The 17,398-nt window shown below is 38.1% G+C and overlaps 1 protein-coding gene across 14 annotated transcripts in view; it reads left to right on the top strand.

Moving 5' to 3' along the window:
• The window catches only part of LOC123765891 (phosphatase and actin regulator 2), a 568,756-nt gene that overhangs the window by 479,827 nt on the left and 71,531 nt on the right, over window positions 1–17,398 (top strand). For 11 of the 14 annotated variants that reach the window (XM_069337250.1, XM_069337254.1, XM_069337252.1 and 8 more), the window contains 3 exons: window positions 3,001–3,087; window positions 13,015–13,270; window positions 16,463–16,501. In XM_069337250.1, the coding sequence (XP_069193351.1) occupies window positions 3,001–3,087; window positions 13,015–13,270; window positions 16,463–16,501 (382 nt within the window). Of the gene's footprint in view, window positions 1–3,000; window positions 3,088–13,014; window positions 13,271–15,678; window positions 15,709–16,462; window positions 16,502–17,398 lie in introns of all 14 variants that reach the window. The other 3 variants (XM_069337253.1, XM_069337256.1, XM_069337255.1) reach the window with 3 other exon arrangements.

Genomic DNA, 17,398 nt, shown 5'->3' with positions numbered 1-17,398 from the left:
TAGGAAAAGTGGCGACATAATTTTTATATTCAAAATAGTAACAGGACTCGGCAAGATTGACGAGGAGGAATATTTGTAGCCTGCCACTTAAAGATCTAGCGGTCATAGATTCAAACTAAGGTAACAAAAGAGCTGGAAAAATATAAGAGTTCTCTTTTGAAGAGTGATGGAACGTTGGCACAAATTAAGCGAGAAGACGGTGGAGGCTAAAACCATCAGTTGTTTTAAAGCGTCATATGATAATGATTATTAGATAGACGGGAGACCATGAGTGTAGCTCTCATCCTGTAACTACACTTGGGTGTAGTAATTACTTCTAGGGTAATTTGTTATGTCATGCACTTAATGTGATACAATTATGGGTGATGGGATAGCAGCATGTAAAGGATCTGTGTAATAATGCCTGATGACCTAATGTTTAAGGAGCATAACCAAGCAAATATAGCATCAGCTAGAAAAAGGATTGGATGGATTACGAGAACCTTCAAATCCAGGGATTCCATCACAAGGCTCATACTGTTGAAGTCACTTGTGCTGTCCCGCTGTGAGTACCGCTCCATACTCGCTTCTTCCTTCAGAGTAGGAGAGATTGCTGAAAATGAGGGAATACAGAGAACTTAATGGCATACATAGACAAAATAAAGCACCTAAACTATTGGGATAGTCTTAAATCTCTCAAAATATACTCTTTATTTGGTACCTGCGGTTGTTCAACGTCCTCCCAGCGACTATAAGAAATATTGCCGGAACAACCGTGGACATCTTCAAGAGAAAACTGGACTGTTTTCTAAGAGAAGTTCCGGATCAGCCGGGCTGTGGTGGGTATGTGGGCCTGCGGGCCGCTCCAAGGAACAGCCTGGTGAACCAAACTCTCACAAGTCGAGCCTGGCCTCGGGCCGGGCTTGGGGAGTAGAAGAACTCCCAGAACCCCATCAACCAGGTATCAAGCAGGTATACCTCTCTTCTCCTTTCTAATGTATACATGGAAGATATTAGAAGGCCAGGTCCCAAATTTGCACAGTAGAATAACAACATACTGGAGTGACATATTTAAGAAAATGCAGAACAGAATCAGTGAAGAGCTAGTTGTCAGTCACAAGCAGAGAACACTGTATGAACATCAAAAGTTCACAGTTGTTCAAAATCCTCCCAGCAAGTATAAGAAATATGGCCAAAACAAAAGGGGGAAATCTTCAAGAAAAAACTGGACAGTTTTATGGAAGAAGTGCTGGACCAACTGCACTGTAGTGGATATGTGGGCCTGCGGGCCGCTCCAAGCAACATTCTATTGGACCAAGCTCTCAAAAGTCAATCTTTGCCCCGAGCCGGGCTTGGGGAGTTGGAGAACTCACAGAACCTCATCCAGGTACATAAACAAACAACATGTGGCTCACCTGTTCAAAGTATAACAAATAGCAGGCCATACTCCTTCAAGGAGTGCCGGACCAACCGGGTTGTGGTGGGTATGTGGGCCTGCGGGCTGTTCCAAGCAACAGCCTGGTGGACCAAACTCTCACAAGTCAAGCCTGGCCTCTGGCCGGGCTTGGGGGAGTAGAAGAACTCCCAGAACCCCATCAACCAGGTATCAACCAGGTATACACTGGTCCAAAAACTGTTTAACATGGGGGTACAATTTTGGATGGCATAAACTAGATGAGGTGGCCACTATATTTAATAGGAACATTTTAAATGGCAGAAAAGCTGCTGGAGATTTAGGCAATATTGCCCGAGTTTTTGTGTTGATCATATTGTAGTGTGACTGCATGCAGGGTAGGTATGTTTAATGTTATAATGTATATGTAATAGATTTATAAAAATGTAATCAAAATTTTGTTAAGATCATAAGAAGGATCTCTATTCATAGAGGCTTGATGAGAGTATGGTAAAGTCAAAATTTTAGTCTTGACGATTAATCTGAATTGAAGCTGTGTGTTTTATGTCGGCACGTGTACTATGTAAGAATAACATAATATTTTCCCACCCAAAACTGTGTAAAAATTCACTAAACTAGAAGGAATGTTTTAATAGAGAATGCCCAACATTTCATGGCAAAGGAACCAAGCGACCAAAGGGAAAAGAATGCCATTATGAATACAGCAACACCCAAACATTCCAGGGGAATTTTTTAATAAGAGAAAGAGGAATAGAATGGCAAGAAATGTCCAAACTTTACCATCAACTTGGTCAAGTAATAGACAGGGCACAGGTATTGTGTCGTCACTGTTAATTCATAAGCTTATACAGTATCCTGACATAAATTTGTGAGAGAGGGTGAGCAAGATACTTCCCGGCATATTAGACGCCCATCCACTTATGTTACCCCTCTTTGTTACAGTGGTATTTTGTGGAGGGCCTATTCTAGTATGTTTCATTATTTATTTATTCACTGTTGTTATAATGTGCAACTATCCTAAAATTATTGTCCTTCGCATAAGCTACGACACTGGGCTTAAGCTTGATGTTAAAACAATGCTTTATATCCGCAAAAAAATCCTGTAATTCTTGTATGGCCAGTTAGTGATAATGTTTGTTACCTTTCTTATAAAATGTTATGTCTGGTGGTGAAAAATCTGCTGAAGAATAATCATCTTGCGAGGGGCTTTAAAAATCAGATTCTGTGCATTAAGTGACTGTATCATCATGTACTTTCCTTTTGTAATTAACATTTGGGAGTAGAGGTAGATCAGGTCTTGCAGTTGTAGAAATTAACATTGGGTGGTAGAGGTAGATCTGGTCTTGCTACTGTAGACATTAACATTTGCTGGAGTTGAAATAAGTGCTGTTTTTAATTATTACTGTTCTTTGTTTACTCCCAATCAGGTAGTTTTGTTGTTCCCAGTTGCGTAACAAATAAATGATGACCTTTCCTCTTGTATCTAGATGTTGTACACTGTGCCAAATTAGGTACACTGTACAGTATTTATAAAATATTTTTGTTCTTTCTGCTTTTCTGTGCAATTCTAACTTTTTGTTGTCAAATTTGCATTGCTTGACTTACAGTAATTAAGGATGACGATGTGATTGACGGTACAGCTAATGGCATCCTCGGCTGGTTTGAGGCCAGAATGGCGGAATTTGCTAACGCTGGTAAACATTGCGGTATTCACGACTTAAGTATTTAATTTCCATTAATATATGTTCATTTTCATAACTAACATCTGCACTAACTGTGCTTAAATATTTTTATACTAAATCCATGCTTTGATGACCCTGCATATGAACAAATACTTCTGAATATATATCTGTACAGTATATATATTTATATATACAGTATATATATGTATACTAACTATAGCCTGGTGTTTCTCATGATTGCTTTTAAAGCCAGTGAGCATGATCATAGCCCAGCCCGTTCTCTCCATAAACCACTCCATAAAAAATGCACCTGTTTTGGCTAACCAAAAACATATGAACCCAATGTAACCCACCTATCATGCCCGATGATAATGTCAATACGGTATTTCAGAGTTTTAATTTTTACTAATATTGCATTTTTAACGGATTGGTAAATGCTGGTAAAAAATGTGACGTGAGGCGAGAGGACGGGTTGTCTAGCCAATACTGTACAGGGTTTTGGTTGTATGTGCTTCATAAACATTAATTTACATTACGTTACAGAAACAAAGCAGAAATAGTGTAGTATTTGAAAGAAATAGTGTGGGAGCACATGGAGACCAAAACAAAGGTGGCTACCAGCGAGAGGAAGGACTAAACAGAAGAGATTAATTTTGATGGTTTGGATGAGGCAAATATTAGCAGGAGTGGTTTACATAACAAGTTGGCAAAAATTGATATCATTGTAAAGAATCGTGCAGATAGAATTAAGAATGAGCAGCAGTAATGAAAACTTGAGAAATAAAGTTACAGCCCTGAAAGGTCAAATAAGGGAATTATACAAAAGATACGAATCACTGGGAAACTAAAGAAGTCCTGGAGGAGGGAAGTAAAAGTATTAAATATTGCTCTTGAACTAAAGTCAAATCCAGTTGGTAGTGAATACAATAGGTTAGGCAAGGAAATTCGACAGAGTAAAAGAGCTTTTGTCAGAAAAGATGGAGGAGGATACACAGGGTATAAGACAGTGCAAGGAGGATATGCATCTAACCCTGGCACCAGTGGCCACAGAGAAAGTAATATTAGAAACAATTAAAGAAGTTACCAAGCAACAGCAGGATTCTAAAATATATCAACCTACATCTTTCAGCAAAAAGTCAACACACAGTGTACTGTATAAAGAGTATAAACTATATATAAAGTTTATACACTTATAAACGGTACACTTTATAACTATATAAACCATAAGTCCAAAAAAGCTGAACCAGGAATCTGGAAATATTATGCATGGGGTGCATGTAAATGTGGGCTATAAGGAAGTGCTACTTAATTAAACATGTAAATATAAACACCAGGGAAGCTGCAGAAATATCCTAGAGGTTCATGTTACTGAAAATTGCAAATTTTCCCACCAAAAACTGTAAAAATTCACTAAACAAGAAAGAATGTTTTAATAGAGAATGTCCAACATTTCATGTCAAAGGAAACAAGTGACTAAAGTGAAAAGAATGCCATTATGAATACAGCAACACCCAAACATACCAGGGGGAATTTTTTTAATAAGAGAGAGGAAAAAAATGGCAAGAAATGTCCAAACTCTACCATCAACTCGGTCAAGTAATAGACAGGGCACAGGCATTGTATCGTCATCCCCTACCTGAATCACAGTATTACCACACCCAGCACTTCCACAAATACGATAACATCTTTGTCATTTGCCAAATTACAAGGCATCAAAACTCGCAAAACAGTCTGCTGTCTAACTGGTCTCCTAAATGAGGCAAATGCGATGTTTGCAGCTATGACTGAAAGTCGCACAAAGGACTATTATGATAATGAGATATGGATACCAGAGTTCAATTTTTTCAGATCTTATAGAAAACATGGGCAATAGGGTGGGGTCGGTCAGCCTGTATGTCAAAGACGCTCATCTGCATAGAGCTGCTAAACACCACAAACGATATGGTGGAAGTGCTGATAATCAAAATAGAAATTCTAAATGTGGTGACTGTCCTTGTATATAAATCACCAGATTCAAATACTCTGCAATTTAAAGACCAACTTTAAAAATAGAGCACTGTTTATACAACCCTCACAAACTCTGCCCCAAACATCATCTTGCTTGGTGACGTCAACTTATGACACCTAAAATGGAATAAATGTGGGAAGTACAGTTATACCAGAGAGACTCACAGTTAAAGTGAACAGTCAAACACAGATGACTTCTTGCAGATGTGTGACAAATTTACTTTAAACTAGCAAATAGTAGAACCAAATAAGGAAAGAAAATACCTTGGATGTTAATTTTACAAACCATGATGAACTGATTAGGGACATAATGATTACAAATATATGTTACTCAGATCATAATTATGGTATACATGGACTTTGCAAAGCCATTTGATAAATGTGACCATGGAGTGATACCACACAAAATGAGATCAATAGGAATAACAGGTAAAGTAGGACGGTTGATATTCAATTACTGTAAAATATAACACAATGTAACAGTCGTCCAAATAAAATAGAGCCCAAGCACCATTAAAAGCTCTGTACCTCAGGGTACAGTCCTTGCACCACTGCTTTTCCTTATTCTCATATCAGATATTTGCAAAAATACAAGTCACAGCTTCGTATCATCTTTTGCAGATAACACAAAAATCAACTTGAAAATTACTTATGAAGAAGACATTCAAAAACTACAAGCTGATATAATAACGTTTTTGACTGGACAGCAGAAAACATCATGATGTTTATCAGTGGTACGTTCCTGGTACAGTGAAAAAGAGAACCTTTAACAAAATACAGGGTACAAAACACGATCAAATCTGCCCATAGTAAGAAAGCAGCATGTAAAGGATCTGGGAATAATGATGTCTAACTACCTAATGTTTAGGTAGCATAACCAAGCAAATATAGCATCAGCCAGAAAGTGATCCCATCACAACGGATGTGCTATTCAAATCATTGGTGCTGTCCCTTCTTGAGTACTGCTCAGTACTCGCTCTCCCCTTCAGAGCAGGAGAGATTGCTGAAATAGAGGAAATAGAGAGAACGTATACTGCATACATAGACACGATTAAGCACCTAAATTATTGGGATCGTCTTGGAGCTCTCCAAATGTACTCCTAAGAAAGAAGACAAGAGGTGTATCAAATACAGTAATACTGTACCTTCATTTACGAATTTAATCCGTTTCCAGATATGGTTTGTCGACCGAAAATAATTTTCCCATAAGAAATAATGTAAATTTAATCCGTTCCACACCCAAAAATATTAATTTAAAAATACATTTTATACATAATACTACTCATATTTTGTAATAAAGTATGTATATCTTGCCTTTATTGAGAACTCTTGTTGGTGTATGGAAGACAGTGAGGAGGGGGGAGGAGAAGCAGTGTTTGGTGTTTGTAAGGGGCGTCCCCTTCCATTATAACATCAGGCACTGATGGCATGTCTGGGGTACTCATGTTTTACAGGCATACCACTAGGACCTGGTTGTGACTCGCTGCTCGTTTCTCACCAAAAACCTGTCTATAGACACTTTGTTTTTTCCCTACATTTTACACTTGTCTGTAGTGAGGCATCAGTCAATAATAAGGTTTAATGCAATGGCCTGCTACAGCTTTATCTTTGTGAGTTTTTTCAACAGAACATTACAGATCTTCCCATACTGCACACACTTTCTTAATGAGGAAGGGACATCCTCTATTGCCTCTACTCACAACTATTCTTAGGTTGAACTTTACCACTGACTTTCTTGGGACCCATGGTGTGATATGTAATGATTACCTTTATGTTCAGAAATGAAAAAAGCACAAAAACAATGAAATTCTTCACAAAGAATTCAAGCTTGGTTGTCACTAGGCAGGACTCGCTGGTAAACCGCGCCTCGCCTGCGCCACCAGAACCACGTGCTCGGTTGACCCTCACGTGCATCAGCAAACTCGAAGTGAGGCAAACCTTGAATACCGAGTCAAATTTTCTGAAGAAATTGAGCTAGTACATGTATACCAAAAAATTTATGAAGAGTGGCATTCGGCAACCGAGGTTCCATTGTAATATACACACATAAAATACTGAAAGGCCAAATCTACACTGTAAAATGACAACACACTGGAGTGAATGATATGAAAGAAAATGCAGAATAGAACCAGTGAAGAGCAGAGGTGCCATAGGTACAATCAGAGAACACTGTATAAACATCAGAGGTCCGCGGTTGTTCAGCATCCTCCCAGTGACCATAAGAAATATTGCTGGAACAAAAGTGGATATCTTCAAGAGAAAACCGAGTCGTTTTCTTATAGTACCGGGCTGTGGTGGATATGTGGGCTTGCGGGCTGTTCCAAGCAAGTGTTGGTCCAATCTCACAAGTTGAGCCTGGGCCCGGGCCAGGCTTTGGGAGAAGAACTACTCGCCATAACCCCAATCTGGGTGCAATCCAGGTAAAGTCTAACAAAAGTTTAGACATGCATGGGCAAACCTGTGAAGCCAGTCTCAAACCCAAGAGGAGAATTCAGCAAATTCGATTTGAATAACTTACAAATTAACTGGGAGCAAATAAACCAAGCCCTCGCAGAAAAATGTTGGGAAAGGCAGCTAGATAATGTAAATTTAAACCAGCGTCTTGAGAAAATACACAATAGTACTAGAAATATGTGCAAGGCTCATATCACTAAGGAGAAGGAGAAAAAGATGCTAACAGGAACGAGAACGGTGTTCCCTCTATATGCAATGAAAACAAATTGCGGAACACTTTAAATGTACAACTCTCTCCCAAGAACGACAAAGAAGGCTATGTTGAGAAATAGAAACGACCGAGCTAAAGTTGCAAAAATCATATAAAATCTAGGAGAGAAAGAGCAGCAAAAGGCCATAGGTGAAATAGAGATGTCGGTTAAGAAATGAGTAAAATACTAAGGTTACAGTATGATTGTTTTCAGTGAACCCCTGAACACATTTCAGATCAATGATCTAAACTAATTCTGTACAATGTTGACACCACTATTGAACCACATATCAGATGTTATCCCAACCTCACTCAACTTTGAAGTAGCCATAGTCAGTATGCAATGCACTCTGCACCAGGTCCTGATTCCTGGAATTTTATATTCATCAAAAAGTGCAAAACACCATTATCACAGGCCTAAAACATCTTTTGGAGATGGAGCCTAGAACTGGTGTCATCTCTGGTATACAGTAGTTAAAACAGCAGAGATTGTGCTGCTTCACAAAGGAGGTAGTAAAGCTAATGAAAAAAATTAGACCAATATCCCTAACATCATGCATTATAAAAATCTTTGAAAGTTTACTAAGCAGTAGAATCACAAAACGCATTGAATCATATGTGTCTACCTAACCCTAGGCAACATATAAGTTCTGAACAGGGCTCTCCTGCCTCTTGCAGTTGCTAGACCTCTTTGACATGGCCTTGGATGCTATGGAAGACAAACAAAATGCTGATCTCTCCTCGTAACTCTTGCTTTTCAGTTCTGGAAACCATTTTGTAGCATGTCGTAGCACCTTTTTCAGTTTAAGTGCTTCTTGAGATTTGGGTACCATAGAACTGCTGCATATTCCAATTTTGGTCTTGCAAAAGTCATGAACAGTTTCTTTAGTATTTCACCATCTGTATAATTAAAAGCAAGTCTGAAGATGGAAAACGACACATACATTCCTCTCACAATGTTCTTTGTGTTCTTCTGGCGACAGCTTACTATCCAAAACCACCCCTAGGTCTCGTTCTTTATTAGAGTTCTGTAATTCATTTCCACATAATTTGTAAGTTGTGTGTGGTCTATTTTCTCTGATTCCACATTGCATAATATGGCATTTATTCACATAGAATTTCATTTGCGACTTGATGCTCTAAGCACTTATTTTTCGAGATCAATATGAAGGGCATTACAATTGTCTGCGTCTCCTATCTTCCCCAGTATCTGAGCATCATTCACAAACATGTTCATATAATTCTGTATTCCGTCTGGTAGATTGTTTATGTAGATGATGAACATTACTGGTGCAAGAACTGAACCCTGTGGTACTCTGCTAGTAACACTCCTCCAGTTAGATACATTCTTTTCATTCTTTTTCAGATTCATTCTTCGATTCTTTACCGTTAGAATCCACTTGATAAAACATCTAAATTATTGGGCCCCATTAAAATGTTTAAATCTGTATGTATTCTCTAGAGTGCAGGTGGGAGAGATGTATAATAATTTACATTTGGAAAATATTAAGAGACTGATTACAAATCTGCATGCAGAATTATCATATATATAACCAAGATTCCTGGCAGGATGTGCAGAATATTTCTGTTGAAAAGCAGATGTGCAATAGGTACTCTGAGAGAAAGTACCTATTACATCTTTATCAACATCAGAGGCCAGAGACTGTTCAACATGCTTCCAATACATATAAGGGGCATAACTGGCCGATCCCTCAGTGTTCAAGTTGACAGTCAATAAACACCTTCAAAGGATATCTGGTCATCCAGGCTGCCAGCAGCCGCATCCAACAGCCTGGTTGACCAGTCCAGCAACTAGGAGACCCAGTCAGAGACTGGGCCGGGGAAGGGGGGGGGGACGTTGATTCCCGAAATCAATGCAAGGTAACTGCAAGGCAAGGTAACCATCAGTTGACAGTCAGTGGAGACCCTGACACTGTCAATTGGCAGGCAGGCAGTCAGTCATTCGTGAGGCAGTTAGCTGTATAATAACTCCTAAAACCTCCCACTTTTGTCAGATGTTACGTTATCCAGGCTACAAGATCTCGGACATCTCGTGCTAACCCACGCTGGCAAGACCCAATATCTAGTATTTATTTCTGCTTTGGTGTAAGATGTGAAACATGCTGTAACTATGCTTACCTCGTATCGCAGGAGTTGTGCTCGGCCGATCAGCTTCAGCTTTTGTGCTCATTCCAACATGTCTACCTGCCTGTAGTTTAAAATGAATTTTTTGTATTTTATCTACTCACCCTGATATGATATGTTCTTTAAGATATTATCATGAAGGAATGAGTATGCAACCTATCCTCTTAATAGTTTAGCAACTTTTGAGTGAACATTAAAAAATCAACTGTTGTTCCCCCCCCCCCAAAAAAAAAAAAAATCGTTTTGAAGTATTGGAATACTGTACTCAAATGGCAACCCAAAAATTGGAGGAATAACTATACAACCTAATTTGTCTGAAGCCTTAATAAGCAAATCAGAACCTAATTTATTCAATCGTAAGGATAATTTAGTACTGTACTAGTATATAAACTTGTATACTTTTAGTATATAAACTTGTACACTAAGCCTAGGAAAGTCTAGGTTTGGTTGTTGCCTTCTTTCTCTTTGCTCAAAATAGTACAAAACATTAACTCTTTTAGGGTGCAACAGTCGATTTTCGTATGTTCGACCAATAGTTGCCATGGGTACTATGTATTTTGGATGACAGGTTGGAGTGTAACAGTCTTTCAAAATTTGATACCATGTATGTAGCATACTTGAGCTAAGTTTGTTAAATTAATTGATCATTGCCTTTCACTCATGTTTGGTGGGTCATTTTGAAGTGAGTACCAGAGATGCAATTTTTTTCAGCATTCAAGTTTGGCTTTAACTTTATCTACTAATATTTCTACCCTGGACCAGGATTTATCAAGTATTTATGCACCCACTTACAAAACCTGTACATCTTTCTTAAAAGATAAACAAAGCCATGCAATGATTGTTAAACAGTTTGAGCTGGGAAGCACTACAGTGTTGTTTACAACAATAATTACCTTGGGTTGGGAGGTTTCCAAGCTCGTAAACTGTTGAAATACAATGTAAACATAGCTGCCATGATTGAGGAAAGATTGTACAGGTTTTGCAAGTGGTTGCATAAATGCTTGACGAATCCTGGGCTTGGCTTGTATGCGATAAGTCGCTCACATTCCATACACTGTGAATAAGCTGATCATTAAGCAGCAGTTGCTTTTGAGTTGAGATACGGTTGCTCGAGAGTCTGTCCCGGAGCATCAGACTTTGAAACAACTGCGGTAAATGTCGGCAGGAAGCGTTGCTCTGCATTACATTGTGCACGTTACCTTTTTGTACTCCATCTGTTTACTAATGACATATGACTGTGCTCTCTGATATGTACCAATGGATGCAATTTTTTCTTGACCTTACTGTCTAAACTTACACAGTCAACCACTTTGGCCTGGTTGCAGTGTACATTAAGTTTGTTGCTCACATTCTTGTGACTTTTTCTTGCCATTTTTTCTTTCCATTGTGCTATGAAGTGATCTTTACCTACTAAAAGTCCCGTTCATTACTTATTTGAATCTAAATTCTGCATTGTACCCCCCCTGGACAAAGCAGGGCAAAACATGTATGTAATAATGAATCAACATTGATTATGTTGATCAACATTGATAATGTTGATCTGCATTGAATAAATGTTGCTTAAGCATGGTTTGACAATTGGTATATTATACAATGAATGTTTTTGTGTGTATCTTAAAATTTAGTGTACATTTAAATTTTTAAATTTATTTATTTAGGGTGGTAGAAGAAAATACTCAAGGAATCAGAGACAAAAACATTTCTTTGAAATATTTTAAAACTTATTTCTTTCTCTGCATTTTTTACTGAACTTCTCTTTTGGGAAGAGAGTTGTGGTTCCATAATTTGTATTAATAACCATTCATCTAGAGCAGGGATGCAGATCTGTGGCCCTAAGGCTTCAAACTGCTTTTTATGATACAGTACTGTACTTAGTGCAGCCTTTAAAAGCAATTTAAATTAATGAATCCTTGATCTGTAAGTAATTTAAGAATTACTTTGTTTTTAACATGTGCATATATACAGAAAATAATACAGTGTACCTTATCAAATACAGGCAGATCGCTAAGTAAAATATAGCTTCATATACTGAAAGGTTCCCCACCGCTGATATAGTGATGAAACGACGTGTATTGTTACATAAACGAAGAGGTCCAATAGTAATCATTCATACCATATTTATATTGTATTAGAAAATATTAAGGTAATCTTTGGGACTGAACTCCCATCTCTGGATCCCAGACAAATGCACTACCCATCATGGTTCAGTTGGTAGCCCATGTGATTGGAGAGTCCAGAGATGCACATTTGATCCCATCATATTGTCTCGGTACTGTAGTTCTTTATAGGTACATCACGCTCTTGTGATTTCATTGTAAATACCATGCATGTTTATCTTGTGTGTTTTGATAAGCATAAAGATGAAATTGCAAATAGCAGAGTAATGTAAATTAGATTTGAAATGTTACTCTTTAATTACTTTGTTATTCACTGTATCATTGACAAGAGAATCGAAAAAAAATATCAATTAAATGTTTGGTCTGGTATTTTCCTTATAAACATTTTTGTTTTCCATATCATATTTATATAAGACCTTGTGTCCAAATTGCTCTAGAAGATAAAATATCAAGAAATATTCCTGAAGGTAAAAGGTGTGCCAGTGTTATAGAAATGTTTGTCAAATTTGTGTTTGTTCTTGGCAAGTTTTGTAAAGACAATTGATAGAGAGTCGAGTGATGGTAAATACTGTACTGTACTATGATGTGCACCACATCCTAGACGAGTAAGGAGTACCTGCCCTGGTCTTGTTTTCACGCCTTCGTTCTCCCCGCTAATGTGCATGACTAAAGCCCTGTTTTTAAATTCTTAATACTGTATATTAATAATATTTTGAACTCCTTAAGAGGCTGGGAAAACATATATATAATGCTAGTGAGTTTTATTTGGTGACTTCTTTATCATTTATCTGGATTTAGTTCTTTGCCCTTGATGTCTCGTTTTTCCTCTGCCAAAGAAGAATGTGTTGAAAGTTGAAACTTAAATGCGAATAATATTTTTCCAATAATTTCAGTATTTTTTGTTTGTAAGATTATGTATCGTGTAATTATTTAAGAAAGTATATATAATTGTTATTCTCGTGTCAGATGATGATGTTGAAGACGACGACGAAGGGACAGACGTTGACGGTGTGGTCTATTTCAATAGTAGTCTTGGTCACTTTGACACGTCTCAAGTTGAGGAAGTGCCTGCGAGAGAACCCAGGCTAGATGCAAAGCCTCTTAAGTCTGCTCTTAAGAAAAAGAATCCCTCAGGAACTGCAAATGGGTCAGCAGGGACTCCGCCTGCGGGCACACCCACGGACGGCAGCAAACCTCTGTCTGTGCGACAAGATGCCAACAGGTGAGAAGTAACCCAGTTTAATGATTACTTTTTATTGAGTTTTCTTTGGCATTAATGACTAGGTTGTAATGTGATTAACAGCTTAGAGAAATAGAACAGTAACAAAGGTTTAAACTGACCTATTATTGTGTACACATTATTGTGCCTTGTGACTAACAAAATTGTTACTTTTGCTCTGCATAACTCCCAAGTCACCAGGCATTATTAAATATAATTTTTTTTCTGGTCATATTTTTCTTTGGAAGATAAGCATACATATAAAATTGAACTTGGTATTCAGTGGCAACTAATTTTCATCTCTTAAGTGGATGAACTGTTAGTGGAGATGGACAGATCATTGATTTATAGAGGAGACGGGGCATCTGGGTAAATTACAGATGAGAGATGCAGATACGAGAATCTATTTAGTAATTTACAGAGGCGAGTCATGTTGAGTGATTTGGTACTGATAATATTTGTAAATTGACGAAAATGGAATTCTGTGTAACCCAGTTTTAGATGAAAAGATTTATAATTTATTAATTCAATAGACAATGCGTTGGCCAAGTTAAAGTGGTTTTATTATATAAAGTTACTGGTTATGCACAGCATTTCGAATAAGGTAAATATCCAGAGGAAATGCAGAGCCAGTACTGTGTGACTATATTGTATAGCAAAAACTATGATTTGTATAAAGCCCTATGAATAATGCGGTTTTAATTATCGTACTCGCTAAAAAGTAGTTTTCAGACAGTTCTCCTTTAGTTAAATTAATTTGTTTTAAACATTTAGCTTTATATATTATCAACTTTTCGTCGTGCTTAGTCCCTTTGGGGATCACCAGGGCAGAGCATCGTTGTTGTCGCAGAGCAATGTCACCATGTACAATGTCACGTTCATGGAATTTTTTGGGGGGAGTCCCGTCGACTCCCCGGAGCTATCCAGGCTGATATGCTAATGTCAGATTTTGGTATCAGTCATGTGTATGGAGTTCTGTGGGCCTACCGGGGACCACGAGCCAGAACCTGGCCCCCTCAGAAGAAGCACGAGGAGCAATGGCCTATAGAAACCCCCGTGTGGGGTTTGATTTGTTATGCCTACCTTTCTGGGTGTCTAACAGATAAAGAAAACCCCCAACCACAGGAGGGTTTTCCAGGGCCATTGCTCCCTGCAACCTCTCTGCAGGGGCCAGGTTCTGGCTCATGGTCCCTAGTAGGTCTGAACTCCATAACTAATGTCCTGGTCTAATATAACATACATTAGCCAATAAGCTCCAGGGAGTCATAGGGGCTCACCCAGAAAATGGCATTTCATTACATTCATTGCTGTTTTTTTGTTTTTTTTTGCAAAGTCGATAAATACACACACCAATTTGGGTAGTATAGAATAGTCCTCCCGATCATCCTCCAGCTCCTTGTTACTGATGTTGAGTTTCCTCAAAGAAATGCTTTGTAGTGTGAATAAGTTTTGATATTCTATTCATGTTTTTGGGGTGCTATGAGGTGATTCCATACTGGTTAATTTTGTTAGAGAATCAAAAGGGACTGTTTGATAGTAACAGTGGTATACATGAGACGAGGCCATGCGATTCGATCGAACTTGCTTCCTTGGAGTTCCTGGTAACACTTACTACCACCAAGCCATAATGAGGTGAAAAGTATCTCGATCACATGTACTAGACTTGACGGGGGGGGTTGTTCAGGGATGCAAGTTTAATTCCAGTGTATGGCCTTGGTATTTTCTCAGATACATCGCATAATTATTTCATTGTGCAGTGATACACATGCACCAGTTTGCATGGAAGTTTTGAGACCTCTCTGGAGATGCTTATGGTGGTAATGTGAACCACCAGCATCATTAATGCCTAATGTTGTTGTTATTGCCTAGCGGGATCCCTCTTGGGATGATCTCCCCCCCCCCCCCCCCCCCTCCCCTCCCTTTAGTACTATGCACAGTGTCCAGAGGTGAGTTGAACCACACAGTAACTTGTGGTTATTACACTCTTGTATTGAGTATAAATCTACACATTGCATATAAATGTAAAGACTACATATGTATGTATACATGAGGAATATTTCTTAGTTTTTTGTTAAGAATATTTTAGTAAATGGTGTGTGTTAATGAATGCAGTACTGTATATGTATATTTTGCATTTGTTTATATATATAATATGTGTATGCAATATATTCATATATTCATTTTGATAAGATTTGGCTAAGTAATTACTCTTGAAACAAACAAACATTAGTCAATGATACAATTTTACTTTGGGTATCTCCTCCCCACCCCCCCCACCCCAAAAAAAATATATATATATAGACCATATTGAAAAGCTTATAAAAGTGATGCACAAGTTTCCTCTGAATACAAATGTCCTTTCAAGCTGTGTATCTGACGGCGCATATATATCTTTTTCCTTTACCATCCAGAGCATATGGGATTAGGAGAGTTCGAACCAGGTATTCTTACTTGACAAACCTGACATATCTCTCGCCTTGTGATTTCTCATGTAATGCAGTGCTTAGATTTTTGTGTGGTTGGCCATGTTGAGAACTCTTATATGGAGAGCATAACATTTACTATATATAAAGAATTAGTTTTTGGATTTGTTTGATGCAGTGCAGTATGTACTATGATTCTAGACATTTGACTTCATCTTTTGATTAGTGCTTTGTTTGCCCCCTAATGAAACATGCAAAAATCTGAACAATCTGTCTTGTATTATACGATGGCTGGTTATTGGATATTAAAAATTCTGAAGTGTGTCTTCCATGTTCTTGTGTATAATTAGTGTTTAAAATTTTAACAACTGGAAAAATTATTATTGGTTTAAAAACAAAAATATGTAATTGAACAAGAAATTTCATTGCATTGTAATTAATGACGGTTTATCGTGTGAAAAGTCATTGAGCATCAGATACAATTTTGTGTGTTAAATATTAGATTTGATATTAACAACTGGCTTTTGAATTTTTGACCGGAGATGTAGAGTTAACGTTATTAGCCTTAGCGTCTTTATTGATAACATCATCACAATGGAGGTAAATGGGTTTGCGGCTTGTAACGAAGGCTGTGATCCAGGCTTCAGGATTTTCATTTCCCAGTAACCTGACCATAGACAGTCCTCCCCCCTCACACACCCTCTCTGCCTTGACTCCCATTATTAAGTGTATGTACCAATAACCCATCTATCTTCCCCTCTCCCTCCTCAAGGCGCCTACCGCTTCGACCCAGTGTTAGGATTAGGTTCAGGTAACGCAGCTTCCAGACCAGTGCCTGTTACCGCCCAGGAATTCTAGTATCTACTTTGCTCGGGAATTCTTGTGCCTGCTAGCGCACAGGAATTCTAGTGCCTGCTAGTGCCCAGGAATTCTAGTGCCTGCTAGTGCTCAGGAATTCTAGTGCACATTTGCATGGCAGAGTGACTATCAGATTTTATGAGCCAAAGCTTTTGTTTATGAAATTTTAGAGCACTTAATTATTCGCTATTGTTTAAACGCTAAAAAAGCTGCAGCATTATTTGATAAATTTTAAATCTTATCACCTTGATCTTCTTTCTAGATTCTGAATACAATACTTCAGATCTTAATACCATTGAAATTTCAAAGCAAAGGCTCATAACAGATGCTATATCACAGTTTTGTCTCTTGGCAAACTATGGTTTATGAAAAAGTTAATTCTGCATGCCCATTTTAAATGCATCTTAATCAGTGAATAAATTCTTTCACCTTCTAAAATCATAATTTTTAAAATTCTTGATGGTAATTTAATTAAGTGAACTAGGTAGATACAAAATTAGGTAATATGATATGCAGTGTTCATTATTATAGGTTTCTGATGTGGCAGAGGTCATCTTGGGTTTCTGATGTGGCAGAGATTGTCATCTTAGGTTTCTGATGTGGCAGAGGTTGTCATCTTGGGCTTCTGATGTGGCAGAGCTTGTCATCTTGGGCTTCTGATATGGCAGAGGTTGTCATCTTGGGTGTCTGATGTGGCAGAGGTTGTCATCTTGGGTGTCTGATGTGACAGAGGTTGTCATCTTGGGCTTCTGATGTGGCAGAGCTTGTCATCTTGGGCTTCTGATATGGCAGAGGTTGTCATCTTGGGTGTCTGATGTGGCAGAGGTTGTCATCTTGGGTGTCTGATGTG

This window comes from Procambarus clarkii, chromosome 37 (genome assembly GCF_040958095.1).
Source record: "Procambarus clarkii isolate CNS0578487 chromosome 37, FALCON_Pclarkii_2.0, whole genome shotgun sequence".
NCBI classification, from domain to species: Eukaryota; Metazoa; Arthropoda; class Malacostraca; order Decapoda; family Cambaridae; genus Procambarus; species Procambarus clarkii.
The sequence above is the reverse complement of the archived record's forward strand: the minus strand, read 5'-3'. Positions and strand labels throughout refer to the sequence as shown.